This window comes from Rutilus rutilus (assembly GCF_951802725.1).
Source record: "Rutilus rutilus genome assembly, chromosome: 18".
NCBI lineage: Eukaryota > Metazoa > Chordata > Actinopteri > Cypriniformes > Leuciscidae > Rutilus > Rutilus rutilus.
The window spans coordinates 25323054-25341980 of NC_140231.1; the positions used below are offsets into that span (position 1 = coordinate 25323054).

An 18927-nucleotide genomic window follows, 5' to 3' on the forward strand; every position below is an offset into this window, starting at 1 on the left:
ATTTACATGTTGGACTTTGTACTCATGCTGATTAATATGCATTGTCCCTTTTAAATAAAAAAAATAAAAAGTGGACAAATTATCAACCAGGTTTAAATTTAACATCTGGTGTGTTCTAATGTTTTAATTTAAAATTAAAACTTCTTAAAAATGTGTTAAACTAAAACAATAAATCTAGCAGTACAGTACTATAGTAAGTAGAGAAGTATATAGTATAATCTATTGTACAAATTGGGTTTTTATACATGAAAAAATTGTATTGTGAATTTGAGGATTGCAGACCCTCGCATAAGGATGATCATAATTGGTTGCCCATAACATCTAAAAACCCAGCATTACATAATCAGAACACTGGGAAAATACTGAACAAACCAAACAGGTTCTTATCAATTAAAACAATAATTTAATGCAAACTGTGTGTGTGCTGAGGTGTTGCGATATTGCACTGTTAATAAACAGAATGACGCGCTGCTAAATCAGTCCTTCACCTAATTGATGCATTAATAAAACACTTTTTATATAATTAAACAGCTTTATTACATGAGAAAAGTGGAAAAAACTTTATTGCAAAATGAACAAAACAACAAGATCAATTTTAACAAAGCAAAAAAAAAAAAAAAAAACGCACAATTTCTCAAAAGGAAAATAAAACTGTACAAAATGACATTGTGATAGAAACAGGATTCACATTATCGCCTTTTCTGGAAAATATTTCCCCTTCCTCCTGGTCCTCCTCGACCTCGGCCCCTTGCTGCGACTGCAAGGGGAAAATGAACAGTTTAGTGGTTTCATCTTTTGCCATGAGAAAAAAAAAAAGCCTTAACTTGTTCAGAAACTTTTTAACGTGCTCAGTGCATCTTTTCCACTGTATTTTGTGAATATTTAAACAAATTGTAATATTTATTTTAAATTTTGTAGCTAAAGTGCACTTGACATTGGAACAACTGAGTAATACAACTGCAGTTAGTGTAATCAAGTCAATGATACCATAAAAAAGATGTTTGATGACGAACCTTGTGCTTTGAGAATAGCAGCTTTGCCTCTTCCGGCTCCTGCCCCTTGGTTTTTGTTTTTCATGCTCTTCAACATAGGGGCATTTTTCAACATGTCAGGCAGGATGAGAAAGCGTATTTTGCTGCCGCGGATGTACACCTGCTCCAGCTGGGACACTCTGCCGTCTCGATAGGTCACTGTAATGTTGGACATCTGATTCACACAACACAAGTGCAGTTAGTTGCATTATTCACACACGGCTTTTTGCAAAATACAAATTTAGGGAGAATGTTTGGGTAACAGAAGAACACCGTATCAAGTATGAATTCAGATTTTTGTGGGTTCAACATATTTTTAGCAGTAAGTTACCTGGCAGTTCATGTTATCCTCTGCCTCAATCAGTTTGCCCCTGTACACCTCACCAGTGTTTGTTTCGCAGGTCACGATGTGACCCTCTGCTTCATGCAGGACTTTGATGGGAACACCAATAGACATGTTTTAATCTGGGGGACAAAAGACAAGTTAATTAACAGCAAATTAAATTAAGATTATTTTCGAATCAGACACGACTAAAGTAATAACAGACAGCAGTACAGTGAGAATGTCTCACAGTTCCTATCTAAAAAGAGCCGACTCATTAGAACGATTCGTCCGGCAATCGGACTACACTTGTCACCACGCGTTATAGCTGTGATTCACTAAAAAGATCCGGCTCATAAGAATCATTCGTTTGGAAATCGTGTTCTGTGCGTATTGGAGGAAACAATCCACGCTCGAAAATAAACGTCATGAAAATAATTCAGTTCTGGTATGACCTATAGTTAGCTTATACTGACTTCAGTACCTAAACTAACACATTCACAATAAATGAATGAGAATTACCTCAAACGAGTCGCATGAATAAACCAAGCAAACAATGAACGTCTAAAATGGACGCTGCTACGCTAACGTTACAGATTCGAACAGATCAAGCAGGACTGTATATTTGAGTGAAAGACCAAGCAACAGACTACAAGTAGGCTAGTAAGTTTTTGCCATCAAGCATTACAGTACCTTGAGTCGACGGCTTCGTAGAAATCCACGCTATTGAACAACGTGAGTATTTGCGGCGTTTTCCCGCTCCCACAATGCAGCTGCAATCAGAAACCCCGCCCTTTCCTGAAACCCTGTTGCATTTTGGGAGTTGAAGTCCTATTACAATGGACAATTCAGATCAGTGTGAACACGCAGAAGACACGTCAGATTTACAGAAGAGGGCGGTATTGAATTGTGGATACGACTAAAACATTGTCATTCAATTTAATCTTTCAATTCGATGTCACAGGTAGCAATTATTATAATAAACTGTTTAAAAAATCTGTATGTGACAAATTCAATAGGTGTCTCTTTGATGTTTTCATTCTTCAGCATTTATTTCTGCTTGTTGGTTATTTATTCATTATTATTTAATACAAACAAATTAATATTATTAATTACTTAATTAATAATTTAATTAATTATAAGAGAGAGAGAGAGAGAGAGAGAGAGAGAGATTGTCCATGAAATCCATTTTTGACAGATCTTATAAATTATTCTAAACCCATATATATATGTGTGTGTGTGTGTGTGTGTGTGTGTGTGTGTGATACAGTAGCCTATATGGCACATATAAAACAATAATGGTCAGAAGAATTATTAAACATTGGAAAATGCTCGGAGAAGTCATTTGTCTGGTTTTGGCATCATCAAGATTCATTGCTCCACTCTCAGGAATTGTGCGAGGCAGCATTATACAGTCTAAATTTGTTCTGTCATCCAGGTGCTTGATAGACTGATTCTGTGTCTATTCTTAGCAGTAGTCTCTTCCTCTTTGTCTGTAGACCAAGTTATGTTCAAAATTGGCTGAATTGAGCCAAGACAGGAAGTAAACCATTACGTCTGCCGATTCTCTTTATTAATTGGATGTTCCTGTTTTACAGTAATAAAGGGAAGTGGTACAAACTAATAAAGGTCTGAAAGAGTGTTTGTCAAAGCGCAGAACGTTAAACATTTGGTTTATTTAAGTTTGCCGCATAGCCATTTATTAACCTATTCTTTTATTTTGTATCAGATGCTATCTAAGGAATTTTATCATTTGTAAGAAGGAAAATGAAAAACAGAATTAACAGGAAAATGTAAGTCACCAAAGACAGTTTCTGTGACCTGAAACGAACCCCATGGGCTTGAACCTGACATTCTGAAGAATTTCACCTGCATCGAATCCACAAAAAAAAACTCAATTCAACCAATTACAAAACAGTGCCAGTGGAATAGGTGGGGGCATATGTCTGTTGATTACACAGTAACTCTCTGCAATGTCTTCAAACCTCATTTTACCAGCAGAATGAACCTGCCAGCTGCTGCTGATCTATGTGACATGCTGACAGTCTGTTAGCTTCACTCCGATCTGATTTACACCACAAGCATTCATGATGGAACGAGATAAATTTCTGCGTAAGCCTGGAGATCCGTTTTTGTAAAGGACATCTGTCTCATTAAAAAATAGTGCTGTCAAAACAAAATCAAACCATGCCACTGCTGCGCTGACTGGCATTTCTCAGCTAGAATCAACAAACCAGTAGATTTGAACTGGTGCTGGACACATTGCAGTCTTTAGAGCAAATGAACAGACTCATTGGAAAGAGCTTCTGTCCTTTTCTTATAATCAGTATAATTCGGTAGCTGCCATTAAAATAATAATAGAATTAAAATAATTAATAAAAATATGCACACAGCTTCAATAAGCTCATTATTATTATTTAAAAATAAAATATGCATGTACTGTATGTATTTTTATTTTAATAAATTACTTTTTTAATATTTACTCAACAAATATTAATGCAATTTTATATATATATATATATAATTACATTAATATTTGTTGAGTAAATATTAAAAATGTAATTTAATACATATGTATTAAACATATATATGTAAGGGGATAGAATAGACAGTTTGTGCAATATAAAAATCATTATGTATATGGAAAAGTCCCCATAAAACATGAAAACACAACGTGTGTGTGTGTGTGTAAATATGAGAACGTCTGCTGATTTACAGCAAATGATAATGTGTTGACTACCCAGGTCTATGATCCTTCAGCGTAGACCAAATATAGAGGCAATATCGATCAAAGTTATAAAAAAATAAAAATCTAGCTTACTTGTTCCATTTTTATGAATGGTCACTCTATACTCACTCACTTCTATACTCACGGACCGTTACACACTACTAAACCTAAAAATGTCAACTCCCATGTGACAAATTCAATACTATGTATCATAGTGCAAGATTTTCCCACTCTAGAGCTTCTTAATGAGGAAAAGAGAAGTGTAATGGTACAGTTTAAGGGATCATCAAATGCCCCTTCATTTGATTTCCACTGCATTAGGCCAGCCGCTGGCGTCAGCAGCCTCTCTGTAAATACAATCATAGCTGGTCTGTGTATAGTCCACGATTGTGCTTGTATGCCGCGTGTGTGTCACAAGAGAGGATTATACACCACTGTCCTACATCTTCTGACAATTTTATGATCCCTAATCATTATGTTGTGTTGAAGAACAAATAAATCTATTACAAACGACTGCACATTTAATATAGTATTTGTGAATCATTACAGTTTATACTTGCATTCTTCTGGGAAATTCGATCATTATATAGGAATCAAAGTCCACTTTATTGAGCATCAATAAGTCCACTTGACGTTGCACAGACAGTATATGGCATAATTGATGCCTGCGTGTGATTCTGATCAAGCACATTAATAATGTTTAATACATTTTCAGTAAAAAAAAGGTAGAACCCTAAGGTACAACAGATGTCACTGGGGCAATACCCTTTCAAAAGGTACTAAAATGTATCATTTAGGTACTAATATGTACCTTTAAAGGTATAGTGGAGGATTTTTTACTTCCGGGTGGATCACCTATACTATTGGTCCTCCTAATTGTCAATCATTCTGGTAAATCAATCAAACTTATTCAAAAAGTGGAGAGGGCGGGTCTTATCTAAAATTCGGAAAGATCCTCCACTATACCTTTAAGGTTCCTTATTTACCCTTTAGGGGTAATTAAGGTAGAAAGGTGTACCTTTTGGCTTGTGTACTTTTTGTGGGTGCCGCCCCAGTAACAACTTGTACTTTTTTTTTGAGAGAGAGAGTGTACACCACTATACATAACACTCTATTTGTGCAAATTTGGTTATAGCTTTGTTTTATTATAGTACATTTCCTTAAATATTAACACATGCTTACAATCAGTACAGTATAATTCAGTTTGGTCATGTTTTAACAGGGCTGCACGATTAATCGAAATAAAAAAGGAATCACGATATCGCTTGGTGCGATTATCAAATCGCAAAGGCTGCGATTTAATGACATAAATGTGTGCTGCATGTTTAAGAGTGAAGAGCGTACAAGCTAACAGCTCATAATCCGGTGTTCTCAGTGTCTCAGAGCGGCTCGGTTCACAGGAGAACGTGCATTTGAGATTATTATTATTATTACATAATCTTTTGATAGTTTTTTTTATTTTTTACAGAGAAATAATACAATAGTAAAATTTCTTGTTTTTTATTCATTCAAGGATAAATTATTATTATTCTATAGTCCTATTAATATATTTAATTTTTAATATATTAAAATATTTCAGATTTCAAAACATTTCTGGACAAATTGTGCAGCCCTACAAACAAACAAACACACACAGCAAACCTGGAGCTTTTTTTAAATCACATTTTAAGTCGCATTCACAATTTATTTCCCCAGAAATCGTGCAGCCCCATGTGTTAAAAGCGCTACAGACGTCAGGTATATTGATGGTGTATGTTCTAAGTTTGGACATACTCCTATTAAAAAGCACAGAAAGATGATAGTTCCGTATGGCGCGGTCACAACAGGTTTAGCTGAATTCCCCAGAATATTTTAATCCATTAGGCCTCCCCCACTTTGACCAGGAACAATGCTCTTTTAATAAAGCTCCTAAGAATCGTATAAGCTTTGAAAAAAAAAACCTCTACAATGTCAGCAAACAAGTTCTTTATGAGGTCTGAAAATCTGCAAACACCATCAGGGGTGTTTGGAAGCAAAGAGAAGTAAAAAATTCCTGGAATTTGTACAGTAAGGGTTCCCACAGGAGATATGCGATCCTCTCATAGCTTTATCTTTCCTGACCCTGACCTGGATAGTACTGTAAATGAAGTCATCCTCACTAGCACAGCAACTCAGATCAGTGATCGCTTCATGAAGAACGAATGTGTGTCATGACACTTCTGCGAGATCAGATGAGTTGCTTGTCCTTACGGGCAGCAGACATTTGACATGTACATTAGTATTAGAGCTGCAGTCTTTTACCGTCATGATTTCTACATGGTCTTTGATGGAGGGAACTTCCTCCCCGGTATGTAATGAAAAAATCTGTGTCGAACTGGCGGGAAAGGAATGTTCCAAAGCTCCATTTAAACTGTATCCTAAGTCTTGGAATTCCGTTTTTGGCCTGATTTTTTCTGCCATTTGCTTTGTGAATTCATCGCAAGAAATCATGCCGGGAATGGGATTGGGATCCAGCACAAAGCCATTGGACATCGTACAAGAAGTCTCAATCACACTGACCGCAGCAGAAGAAGTAGCCACACCTCCCTTGCTGTTACCAATGGCCAGTCTGCTATCATGCCACAGGAAGTGCTGTCGGATGATCCTTCGGAAGGTGTGCCTGAAGTCACGTATTCGGTAGGCGTATATAAACGGGTTCACTACTGAATTAGCATGTGAAAGCATGATGGCCAGGTACATGACCCAGTCCTGAGGTCGATCACACTGAGGGCAGAACAATGTGAAGCAGTTAATGATGTGCAACGGGAGCCAACAAATAGCGAAAAGGCCCACGATGATAGCCAGCGATTTGGCCGCGTGGACCTCCTTTTGCAGTGTGGACCGGGAGGAGGATCCGTATCCGTGAGTGTGTCCGTGCATGTGCACTAGCTTCTGCTCCATCTGTCTGAGCTGACGACGGGCAGCCATGAAGATCCATGCGTAGATGGCCAGCATAGCAATTAGCGGAATCAAGACGCAGCCGAAAAAGTTAAAGTAAACCATGTAACCCATGGTGACCACCTTCTCGAACAGGCACTCTGTCATACCTTGAGGACAGGAGCTGTTGGTGCCCGCGTCGACGCGACTGTTCCAGCCTAGCATGGGGGTCAAGCCGATGACCACTGAAAGAATCCAGCATACTGCAATGATGCCTTTGGCTCTCTGGCTTGTGACAAGGCTGTTGTACCTTAGAAAGACAAAACAAAAACAGATATGAAACAGCAATTTTAGAAGGAAGTATGCTATGAAGCACTATGGTGATAAGCACGCCAAGTTTGGCCATATATTACAACTCTGTCTACATCTCTCAAACAATATGTTGATGTTTCCTGAAACCCATCCTGAAGTGGGCTGTATTGTTCTGTGTTGTTCACTGTCAGGGCTGGAAAAGGGTTATTTTCCCAAATCTACACAAGCATGCACTGCTCCTGGGAAATGTCTATTGTTTAGGTGTTAAGCCCTGGTAATTGCTGCCAAAATGGAAAATACCAGGATATGTGTTAATAAGAAGCATATATTTCACCTGTATTGTGCCTAGTCTAAAAATAATACTTTGAGGCTTTGTTTTTGTACAACTTTGAACGAGGCTGTAAACTTTCAGCGGGGTTAGGAAACAACATTATTTCCAATTATAAAACAAGAAGAATTCAATTGTTCAACTAAATCAGGGGGTTTCAACTGCAAAAGAGAATTAAAAACTTTGGCATAAATTCAATTCTCTAATTTCCCTAAAAAGAGCCAGGTTGCAAGTCATTGTTCACGAGTTGGATTATACTGGTTGGTTTTTTGTTTCTCTAAAAAGAGTTGACTCAAAGTTCATTTGCTCGCAAGTTGGACTACACTGGTTGGTCGCACTGTTTACTTGTTTTGTTTTGTTTTTCTAAAAAGAACTGGCTAACACATGAGTGATTCGAGTCAGACAACACTGGTTACGCTGTACGTTTTTGATTCACTAAAAAAGCGGCTCATAATAGTCATTCGTTCGAGAGTTGGACTTCACTGGTTGTGCTGTACGTTTCACTCTGTAGATTCAATAGCGGTTTTGCGGGGACTTATTGCAGGAGGGAACTCTGTCAGAGTAGGCTATTTAATCGGTATTGGTTCTGTCCACTTAGGCAGAAGGATGCATGTGAGAAATGGTAATGCAACCAGGCGTCATTTGGTTATGTTATTCTTTTTTTTTTTATTGTTAAAGTGCCCCTATTGTGCTTTTTTTTTTATATTACCTTTCAGGCAGTGTGTAATATAGCTGTCTGAGAACGTAAACGGTCAACAAAGTTGTAAAGTCGAAAGTGCACGATGTGTTATAGTTCTGCTAATCAGCTGTGGGTTCACTATTACCAATAACTGTATCACAATAAAATGGTCATTGTTCTTACTACTTTGAGTAAAGTCAAGATAAAGGATGGAGCAAGATTTGTTTTGCAAACTTTAATGTTACTGATACAGTTAATGATCCAGTTTCCACATGTGCAATGCAATAAATTAGAAATATACACATCGGTTTGTTGATGGACATACACTTGTTAATGCTGATGGTGAGGAATTACAGTTGCAACATCTCATTATGTATGTCAAACTGAGTAGCGTATCACTGAGCATCCTGCTCAAGTCATCCTTGCGATGGAGGTTCGGGCTGAATGACTAGTTCTTCCAATGTTTCATAATCAGACTCGCGCTCGGATTGATACGGTAAAATTGATGCCAGCATTACTGTCTTTACAGCGTGTGTACTATCGCTGAACTTTAGGAAGCCTCTGGTGCTGAAATTCAGCTATGGTAATGAGCATTTCGTTTCCGAGGTAGACCAATCACAACAGACTGGGCCATCTGGCCAATCAGAGCAGAGTAGGCTCACGGAAAGGAGGGATTTAGAGAGACTGATTCATCCATCGAGTCATTTGAGAATCGTTGAAAAATGTGGTGATGTGCAATGTATATTATGAGAAAATTATAGTGTTTTTTGACCTTTGATGCATGTGAACCTGTTGTAGGAGAACTCCAAAACAAAATTAGAAACCTTTAAAATAGCATAATAGGGGCACTTTAATACCTACCATAACACCCCCTCCCAGCCAGCCCACCGGCCCCAAATATATATAAAAAAAATTCATGGTAACATTAGAATAAGTTTTGTTAAGAACACCATTGAGACCCCCACACAGACCCCTGGTTAAAAAACCTCGCTGGTACTAAAATACATCATACGAAGCGTATTAGCAATTGTAAAAGCATCAGTTTACAAACAGTTTGGAATACAGCTGTGCAAAATCCACAACCGCTATGCATTTCAAACATCCCGTCGAGCAGACATGTTTCCTTTGCCAAGGGCAACAGTTGGAAACGGTGGTCAAATGTCAATTGTTCCAAAAATCCTTGGGCTTAAATCAGGCCCATCGAGAACAACGGTGGCTGCTTCATTAAACCCAGAGGACTTACAGGGCTCCAGTACTACTGGTACCTCGTTCACACGCCCACAGAGACTGGAAGCCGGCAGACCTTATGTAATCAACACTTGCCCAGGCTTTTGCTGTCACTGCTGTTCTCTTACAACGCTTTGTGCGGCTCAATCTACACCATGAGCAGAAATGTGCATCACACCCTGTATGCAGGCAGGTGGTAAAGTCCCACACCTTTCAGCATCCGAAAAGTGCTGCTGAGAACTGCTGGGCCAGAGGATTTAAGAATAATCATTACGATGTTGCAAAATGTCCCAGGTTTAATATCCAACACTTCTTACTTTTACATCTTCAGTAAATTAAGTTTATATCACTGTAGGCTATATTATACAATTAGTAGTAAAAAATACATATGTTACATATTTTAATTACTAATTAAAGACTGTATATACACTATTTCTTCTCAAAAAACGTAATAAGTATTTGTGCAATGAATGATACCAAAAATCATGTGGCTTGTGTGGAGCAGAGGTGTGCTATTATTTTTCTAAAGGATCAGACCTATGATTTACACCTGACAGACAATAAAACGGCTGAAAATCCCCCAGGCTTACACTGAAGGAGGAACCTGAGTCATATCTAGACTGGGGTTAGTAAACAAACAAAACAAAAATATAGCAACCGGGGTTGTGTGCCATTTAGAATTGAATTGAGTATGGCTTTTGAATTACCATTTAATTCCTGAATTTGAACTGAGGTAGCAAACAGGATGCATAATTTCATTTGGAATTTGAACTTAAAAAAGAGCAAAACTGAATTTTTCTTTGAATGTTTGTAGCTGTTTAAACGTTTTGAAGCAAGTCTAGATGGATGGATAGATAGATAAACATTTACAATTCAGTAAATTCCTCCTTGTGTCATTTTACATCAAATTCCAATTCTCCTTCCTGTGGGGTGTGACTTGTTTGTTGCTCTTTTGTACGTCACTATATTACAACATGGTGCCAGATTGAGTATTGATTATTGATTTGGCTCTACTGAAACAAACTATTCTTGAAACATTTGTCAACAGCGTAAAGCTGCATGACTCCTATTTACTGCAAAAATCATTGCAAGCAGTGAAAGAGTGATTAAAGGGGAAATTACATGTATCTGAGGGAATTACAGTGCATGTTGTGCCCATTATCAAGTCATTATCACGAGAAAGGCAGAGAGTCACTCAGTCTAGGAGCCTTTAACCTCATATCAAAACATTTGCAAAACACACATTAATAAAGATTACATAGGATTACATATCTGCAAACACATAATGTTTTACTGAAACACATGTAAACACTCACACAAACACACACACAATGGCTCTCATCATGTCATTCTAAACCTGTATGACAATCTTTCTTCTGTGGTATGCAAAAGAAGATATTTTGAATAGTTATCTTTGTCCAAATCATCTAATATTTTGTACCCCAATGACATGAGTAAATGGTGACAGGCTATTCATTTTTGAGTGAACAATATATATTTTTATTTAGGGTTTGGGTGTAATTTCTGCATCACAAACCAGTTTAAAAATAAGGACTGTATCGCATCCCTATCCAGTGTTATTTTAGTATCACTGAGATACTATTATAGGTTTTATTAATATTTTGAATAGGTTTTATATTATTATACTTTCCAGTTTAATTTTAATTTTAGTTAGTTTTAGTAATTTTGTTGTTTTTGTCATTTTTAATAGCTTTTGCTTTTTTTATATCTTTCCATCAATATCATTTTTAATATATTTTTAATGTTTTTAAATGTCTATAGTTTTTATTATTTTATATTTTAGTTAACGTATATATTTTATTACCATTACAATTTTTTTTTATGGTCTTAGTTTCAGTTTTCGTTTTTTACTAGAATAACCCTGCCACCGTTTGCCATTATTTGGACAAACTTTTGCAAGATTGCAATTCCGTTTGGTCTTTAATACAAGTTTTGATCAATTTTACCATAAACAATAACTAATTATAAATGTACTGGTAATGTGAAAGAGGAAACTTTGTCTATGTTCTTGCTATGGGGCAACTATGTAATCTGATCTTTCAAGCAACCATATGATCAGTAATCTTACTAAAAGTTTGCCTACAGCTCTGAAACTGAAAATCACGACACAATCGTTCACTCACCTCAATGGGATCTTGATGGCAATGTACCGATCCACAGCAATGGCCAACAAACTGAAGATGGAGCTTTGCGTGAGGACCAGCACGAAGCAGGCGATGAAGAGGCATCCATGAAAATGACTGCAAAAGCCTATGCTGATGGTGACGGCGAATGGAATGGCCAGGAGTCCCACTGCGATGTCCGCCACGGCCAGTGATACCACGAAGAAGTTGGTGATGTTTTGGAGATTGCTGTTGAGGCAGACGGCCCAGCACACTAGAACGTTCCCTGCCACGGCCAAAACCGCAATCAGCAGCTCAAGAACAATGTAGACGAGAGAAGACATGGTACCATCAACCAGTGTGAAAGGACATCCTCAAAGACACACATAGTTGTGCTCCCGATAATTGCTCAGTGGCTCTTGCAATAGGTGTGAGGATGAGCCAATCCGACCATTGCTCTAACCAAATATCTCTCTTTTTCAAGGGAAAGAGGAGGTAAGATGAATCTGGTATCACCTGGTAGCAGCACTTTGGGGTTCACTGTGGTAACTGCAGGGTCAACGGAGACACCCCTCCATAAATCTTGATTTACCCGTTCACCAGCCTGTCCCTTAGGTCCAGCTCACTTCAGCCTTTCATTGAAAGTCTTAAAGGAAACAGCTGCTAGATTTCATGAAGCAGAACCGGTAGACCTTCAGTGGGACTTCTTAATCTGTAGAAAGAACAATCACATCGCACAATAAAATATCAACCTCTCTGGGTCACAAAAGCAATCCATCTCTAAACAGGAGGTCTCCATCAAAAGATGACTGACCAATCCAACAATAAGCTTTTATTTTAAGAAAGACTCCACAAATACGAATGAAATATTTGTGCACGCCTGCTATTTATCACAAGACCCGGCCAGCACTTCCTCCATTAGTTTCTAGGATGTGTACAGTTGAACTTTGCTATTATTGGCTTAGAATTGCGAACAAGTATTCTTTTGTACCCATTCATGTGATTCTACTTTTATGTTCCATGGACTACATGAAATGCATCAGTTTCTCGATAATTAAAGGGGTGGTATAATGCCTTTTTCACAAGATGTAAAATATGTCTTTGATGTCCCCAGAGTGTGTATGTGAAGTTTTAGCTCATAATACTCTGAAAATTAGCATATTCTGTCTTGATAATCTATAAATCGTGTTCAGGGGGTGGGGTTTATGTAAATTTTAGGGTTGGTGATGTCACTAACCCAGGAGGAATGTCGTGTAGTCCCTACCAGCCGTTTGTTGTAGTCCTTAAAAAGCAATTTCTTTAAAAGCAAATATCTCCCTTTGCTTTGAACTTTGAGCATTGTAACTTTGCAGATGTTGTTTATACTCAAACAGCAATGTTACACACTAACTAAAGTCAGAAAAGTGAAATCAAAATCAACCACCCCTTTAAATGGTTATTAGCTTTCTTTTATATCATAATCAACCATACCTTACTGTTCAAAGGTTTGGGGTCAGTAAGATTTTTTTAAGTGTTTTTGACCCAGGTTGTATTTATTTGATTAAAAATACAGTAATATTGTGAAATAATATTACAATTTAAAATAACTGCTTTCTATTTTAATATATTTCAAAATGTAATGTATTCCTGTGATGGCAAAGCTGAATTTTCAGTATCATTACTCCAGTCTTCAGTGTCACATGATCCCTCAGAAATCATTCATATGCTGATTTGCTGCTCAAGAAACATTTGTGCTGATTTATATTTTTGTGGAAACCCTGATAATGTTTTGTCCTGGATTCTTTGGTGAATAGAAATTTCAAAAGATCAGCATTTATTTAAATATATATATACATAATCTTTATAGTCTTTATAGCATCCTTGGTGAATAAAAGTATTCATTTGTTTAAAAAAAAAAATCTTACTGACCCCAAACTTTAGATCAATAGTGTAAGTTTCAGCTCTACTTCTTCATAATTTGACCATACTCAGTCTGAATTGTTCAAATACAGTATGCTTGGCTTTGAAAATACATGCAGAGCATCGAAATATTTCAGTATGTGTGTGTAATTAAATCATTCTTCCAAGCCTTTGACTCATTTAGATTCTTTATTGCGGTTTTGTGTAGACCTATCTAGAAAGAATTGAGTAATTGCAACATGCCTTCCAAGGTAGACCTTTTTTTATTTATTTCTTATCTTCTAACCCCATTCTGTTTGATCAGGTACAAAAATGCTATGATTAAAGTCACAGTCACTGTTTCTGGGGTTTAGTGTTGCTGTTTGCTTTTTATAGCGCAGTGTGACTTTGGTATGACTGTTGACTCTCTCAAGTGAAATAATGACTAAATGTTTCCAATGCACAGGGGTGCGTTTTAACAATTTTAGCAAGCACCGTTCTTCAAAACGCTTCCTGTGGTTTAAGATGAGGTACTTTCCGAAACTTGTTGAACGTTTATGAAGTATCATAGTATTAAAGCACATGATGTCTGGACAGAAAAGAATGTACCAGGTCCCTCATGAGTCATGAGTCACGTCATGTTGGGTGTGAGGATGTTCTGGGACTAGGATAAGCGTGTATCTGTCATTAAAAAGCACGCTTAACAGTTATTTCATTGTGGAATAATTTTAGCCTATAGTCAAGATGCAAGTATCTATGTAACGTTAACCATCAAAAGTCATTTGGATGGGTGGGATGACATCATACAGTATAGTTAGAAACACTTTAAAAATCAAATACAGTAATTTCACAATTACAATGAGGTCATAAAACGTGCACATAGCATGGTAGGCTACTAGTAAAAGATAAAAGAAAATAGGAAAATAAAATGCTCTAGTAAAAGTAGTTTTTAGTAGCACCACAAAACTTGTCACACTGTGGGAGTGCTGTCACTCCTTGTCATGAGAACTAAGTAGGCTAACTTATATTCCCATGGTAAAAAAAAATAAGGAACAGTAACGTTAAGCCAAGGCGTGAGGTTATCATCAAAATACTGTGTTGTCAAAAATTATGAATTCATATTAAGAAAGAGCGAAATAATACAGACCTGTGTCACTCTCCGTATGGATTAATAGACTGACAAAGTTATTTAATCGAAATACAAAATCAGTACTTTCAGTTATATCCCAAACATTATTAATAAACAAAAATACTTCCGTTCCGTTACTCACTTTAACTGTGTATACGAGTGTTCCAGCCGCGCACCTGAGTTGTAGGTTTCTCCGCTGGCATCTCACCGCTTCTGAAAGTTCAACCGCAAAACTGCTGAATGTACGTACCAGGGATGGAAATCAAATCATTTGGTCGAGGAAAAGGCAAGTTGAGTTGCAGCTTCCCTCAACGCTCCATGGAGTTGTAGTGGCCACAGACAAGTGCGCGCGCTTCTACAGTGACTGACACTCACGCGCGCTGTGAGAGGAAGAGACACACGCCTGATTGGTTTTCGTGGTTACATTAAACATGATGTTTCCTTCACTACAAAACCATTGTGGGTGGTAACTTCTTCATCATACTGTCATTTTTCATAGTTCCTGCAGTTATAGCAATAAAGGTCAAAAGGCACAGCACATATATAGCCTAAGTAAACAAATACACAGCAATGATTAAAAATTCTTAATTGAAATTAGTTCTTTTTTTTGTTTTTGTTTTATGTATTTACTGTAGCATATACACACAACAATGTATGTATGGATAAACAAATAATATATATATATATATATATATATATATATATATATATATATATATATATATATATATATATATATATATTACAATAGTAATCATTAAAGTGATACAAACAAATCACAAAACTACGGTACATTTTAGGGAAAAAGTACTATGTGAGCAACACATTTTTTTTTTTTTTTTTAAACTTAGTAGTTAGTCTTTTGAGATTATAGTGCACATAATCTTGTTTTAAGAAAACATATTATCGTTTTATACCGTAGTAAACGACCGCATTTTTACAAACGTTATTTTATCAGAGAAATTTAGTTCGAATCGTTTAGTTTGTATGCTAATTTAGTTAGTAAGCACGCTTTGAAATGTACGCAGCCAGCACAATAGCTGATGTGAACGTGAGGATAAGGAAGTGATGGACCTGTGATGGTCACCGTGAGGTTGTGTGGTTTCTCACGTACAGTCGAAACATCCTGCTTCACCTCAGGGCCACATGAAGATAAATGTATGTAATCAGCAAACCAGAGGCTGATGTCCACCCACCAAGGACTTCATTAAAGCACGCAGCACACACTGACTGCAATGACATTTCTTAATGTTTTGGATCTAATACATAAGCCAAAGCCTTTTTGTGGCCCTTAATCAAATCACAGCCTCTATACTCACCATTATACCATAGCCTTGTTTATGCATGCAAAAAAAACATTCGTCACAAATAGACGCTTACATCAGAATGCCAGACACAATCGGTGTGAAAATTAAAGGTTATTTTCGTAGGAAGAGGAAGTTCTTGAGTACAGCTGTTTAAATAGACCTTTTCTGCTGGCTCAATTCTTTCTTTCCACAAGACAAGGGTATAGTTTATTTTATTTTTTTCCATTTCTGTTCCTTCCCTGAAGTAGACTACCGTACGACTTCCAGGAAAAGGTGTACTTATAGAAGAAGTATATAGAATCTTGACTAGCATCCACCCATTAGCAATTTTCAACTTTTTTTATACAAGATTTAACAAATTTTTTAGGTCAGTTTAAGTTGAAATGACTTAAATAGCCAAGTTGATTGTACTTACAAATTTAAGGCAGTATTGTTTATACAGTGTACAGTTTCAGGGTCATGTGCCCTTGGATTAATTGAAATACTACCAGTTGAAACAGTCAGTGTGTTGTAAAACTATAATGTCTACACAAAGGTGTCTTTGATTTAACATTTTACATCTAAAGGTTAAACCTACTCAAGCTGGTAATGTACTGAATTTATGTACCGTAAAAATAATTGTTAACTGGTGACAATGACCCACCAAGGACCAAGATAAGATCAATATATCAATAATGTTTAAATAAACGAGGGACATTTGGTAAGAAAATAGCTTGAGGGGAGTTACAACCAGTGTTATTTTAGTATTATTATACTAATATAATATTTTGAATCGGCTTATTATTTATATTATTTGTATTTATTTCAGCAAGTTCCCAACACAACATTTCTAATTTTTGTTTAATTTTTTAGGGCTTTCACCTGATATTTATATTTTATTTCATTTCAGTCATTTCAAATAAAGTATATATATATATATATATTTAATTAATTTTAGATTACAATAACACTGGTTTCAACAAACATTTCAGTCAATGAGACTTTATTGTCAAAGTTCATGCACAAGCCCATTCGCACAAATAATCAACACACACTGAACAAATTTAAAAATATCAAACTGTATTTGTGCTCACAGATCTTGTTCTCATAAAACCTTGCTAACAGGAAACCTTATGTTTTCAAAATCCTCCATGTCATACAGTGCTCTAGGAACCTTAATAGTGAAACAAGGTATTTGTAGTGTCAACAAGGAATACAATCCAGGATTTACACAAATATGAATTATGGCAAGTTTTTAAGGAAAGCACAGCAAGATATGATCTGATTTTGTTCAAATCAATGTGTTCATATCAAACTCCATGCGATTAGGTAGCAAAACAGAGCTTACATCTCACAAGAAGATCCAAACAAAAATACTCCTCGTCACTACTGACCTTTTCTAGGAAATTCAATGTCAGTATCAATGACATTTCCACATATAAACAAAATCTATCATTTAAAACACGACAGGGCTCTCTGTAGCGTAAATAGAATAAGTTAGTTTCGCAACAAACATGACTTGCCCTTGACATAAAATTCATTTTGAACTGCTGTCATCATTAGCAGCATAAACCTTGCTGCAACCCACTTGATCCCTTCAAAGAGGTCTCAAGTGGGCAAATTAGCCCCGAAACAAACATATTAAAAGAGCAGTGCATTGAAGAGTTAACCTAAAACAAGAACTGTGCTCTTGGCTTTTTCTTTTCCATGTAAGGCTTCAGTTTTGTGTGCAGAGGCTTATCTTTGACAGACGTACAGTATGTAATGCATGAGGAAACCATGAACTGACGGTGTGGATGGATTGTAGTCGTCTTATTTCACATTTCATTTCAGTCTTTTTTTATTTGTGCTTTAACACCCATAAGACAAACTCAATCTGAATCAGCAAGCTTCCAGAACCCAGCTGGCTTCACGTGTCAAATAAGAATTAGTAGTGCGTAGACAAAAAGGACCGAAATGCTGAAAAATATCCAGTAAAATAGAAAACAAGCAGCCATGCATTTCATTTGTGCTGATATTTAAAAAACAAAACAAAAAAAAAACTTCTTGCAGCATTTTCAGTGATCAGTTGGAATGAACATTGAGGGAAAAATACACTTCTGGCCTAACAGCTTCATTTAAAATGACATATTAGCTTTCATTTAGCGTATGAAAACAGTACAATATTATAATAGCAACACAAATAGGTTGAATGTTAAGGATCCCTGTTTTACTTATTAGGAAAAAAAGGCTAAATAAATCAGGTTTGAGCTTATTCAGGCTAAGGAAAACACAAAAAACATCATTTTTGTGGGCGAAACCTGTTGTGGCGCCACTCTTTGGAATAAATACTGATAATCTAAGACCATTACTGGCATCCTTATGATAAAACTAGGGCATCTCTATTCCGAGATACATATTTTTGTTGATCGCTTGGCACAATACACTTAAAATCGTGTTTCCCACTTCCCCTCTTCCAAAGCATTGCCGTTCAGAGAAGCTTAGTAGGATCTGGCCTGTTTCTGCAGCCATAGAGGATTCTGGGAAAACACATTGGGAGAGAACTGTAAGTTGTGTGGGAGCTTCCTCCATGCACAGCTAAGGCATCTGGGAAATTTGTAGCATCTTGGGTGTAGCATTCCACAGCAAGGAAGGCAAAGCGAGGTAAGCTTAGCTGCCAATACAGTCCAGTTTAAGGAGATTCTCAGGTCTCAAAATACTTATAGATGGCCGTCACATAGGTCATGACACTCTGCCAGTCGGGTCTTTCTGTGCGCACCATTTCACCAAGGTCCTGTCAGACAGAGAGTGAGAGAGTGAGTCAGATACGGGAAGGCAAGAGCAATTGGTCAGCATAAAAAGATGATGTTTGTGTCAACCTATGTGGTGTTGTGTGCTATGTTACACAAGTATCTTGCCCCAGCTTGTTGAGCAAACAGCACAGTTTTCACCATTAAAACTAGTAAACAAAGTCATATTACTAATCATCTATTTACATAATAAAAGCTTA

General features: G+C 36.8%; 3 protein-coding genes across 5 annotated transcripts in view; all 3 read right to left on the reverse strand.

The window, feature by feature from the left end:
- Positions 1-545: 545 nt before the first annotated feature.
- On the reverse strand, positions 546-2213 carry snrpd3l (small nuclear ribonucleoprotein D3 polypeptide, like). Its single transcript, XM_084387981.1, has 4 exons — positions 2047-2213; positions 1363-1496; positions 1014-1206; positions 546-757 (listed from the first exon to the last, which is right to left on the reverse strand). The coding sequence occupies exons 2-4, from the start codon at positions 1486-1488 to the stop codon at positions 690-692; spliced, it is 387 nt and encodes a 128-aa protein (XP_084244107.1). The 5' UTR covers positions 1489-1496; positions 2047-2213; the 3' UTR covers positions 546-689.
- A 2373-nt stretch (positions 2214-4586) lies between these two features.
- On the reverse strand, positions 4587-15036 carry adora2ab (adenosine A2a receptor b). Of its 2 annotated transcripts, XR_014625154.1 has the most exons (4): positions 14795-15036; positions 11667-12357; positions 5805-7286; positions 4587-5305 (listed from the first exon to the last, which is right to left on the reverse strand). XR_014625154.1 is itself a non-coding variant. In XM_084387136.1 (3 exons), exons 2-3 carry the CDS (start codon positions 11987-11989, stop codon positions 6269-6271), a joined length of 1341 nt encoding a protein of 446 aa, XP_084243262.1. In that variant the 5' UTR covers positions 11990-12357; positions 14795-15036; the 3' UTR covers positions 5209-6268. The 2 variants fall into 2 exon arrangements, 1 of the variants encoding a protein (XP_084243262.1); XM_084387136.1 differs by having other exon boundaries at positions 5209-7286.
- A 1871-nt stretch (positions 15037-16907) lies between these two features.
- Positions 16908-18927, reverse strand: part of specc1lb (sperm antigen with calponin homology and coiled-coil domains 1-like b) — a 28498-nt gene continuing 26478 nt past the window's right edge. The window contains exon 16 of one of the 2 annotated variants that reach the window (XM_084386298.1): positions 16908-18711. In XM_084386298.1, coding sequence (XP_084242424.1) covers positions 18622-18711 — 90 coding nt within the window. In that variant the 3' untranslated portion in view covers positions 16908-18621. The remainder of the gene's footprint in view (positions 18712-18927) is intronic. The other variant, XM_084386297.1, reaches the window with a different exon arrangement.

Bases quoted from the DNA above. Each gene is read 5' to 3' on its own strand.
- adora2ab (XM_084387136.1), bottom strand. From the start codon at position 11,989: ATGTCTTCTCTCGTCTACATTGTTCTTGAGCTGCTGATTGCGGTTTTG. The intron at 7,287-11,666 runs GTGAGTGAACGA...TGTCTTTCTAAG, and splicing joins GCCATCAAGATCCCATTGAG to GTACAACAGCCTTGTCACAA.
- snrpd3l (XM_084387981.1), bottom strand. From the start codon at position 1,488: ATGTCTATTGGTGTTCCCATCAAAGTCCTGCATGAAGCAGAGGGTCAC. The intron at 1,207-1,362 runs GTAACTTACTGC...TGTGTGAATCAG, and splicing joins AGGATAACATGAACTGCCAG to ATGTCCAACATTACAGTGAC. The intron at 758-1,013 runs GTTCGTCATCAA...TTCCCCTTGCAG, and splicing joins TGCTATTCTCAAAGCACAAG to TCGCAGCAAGGGGCCGAGGT.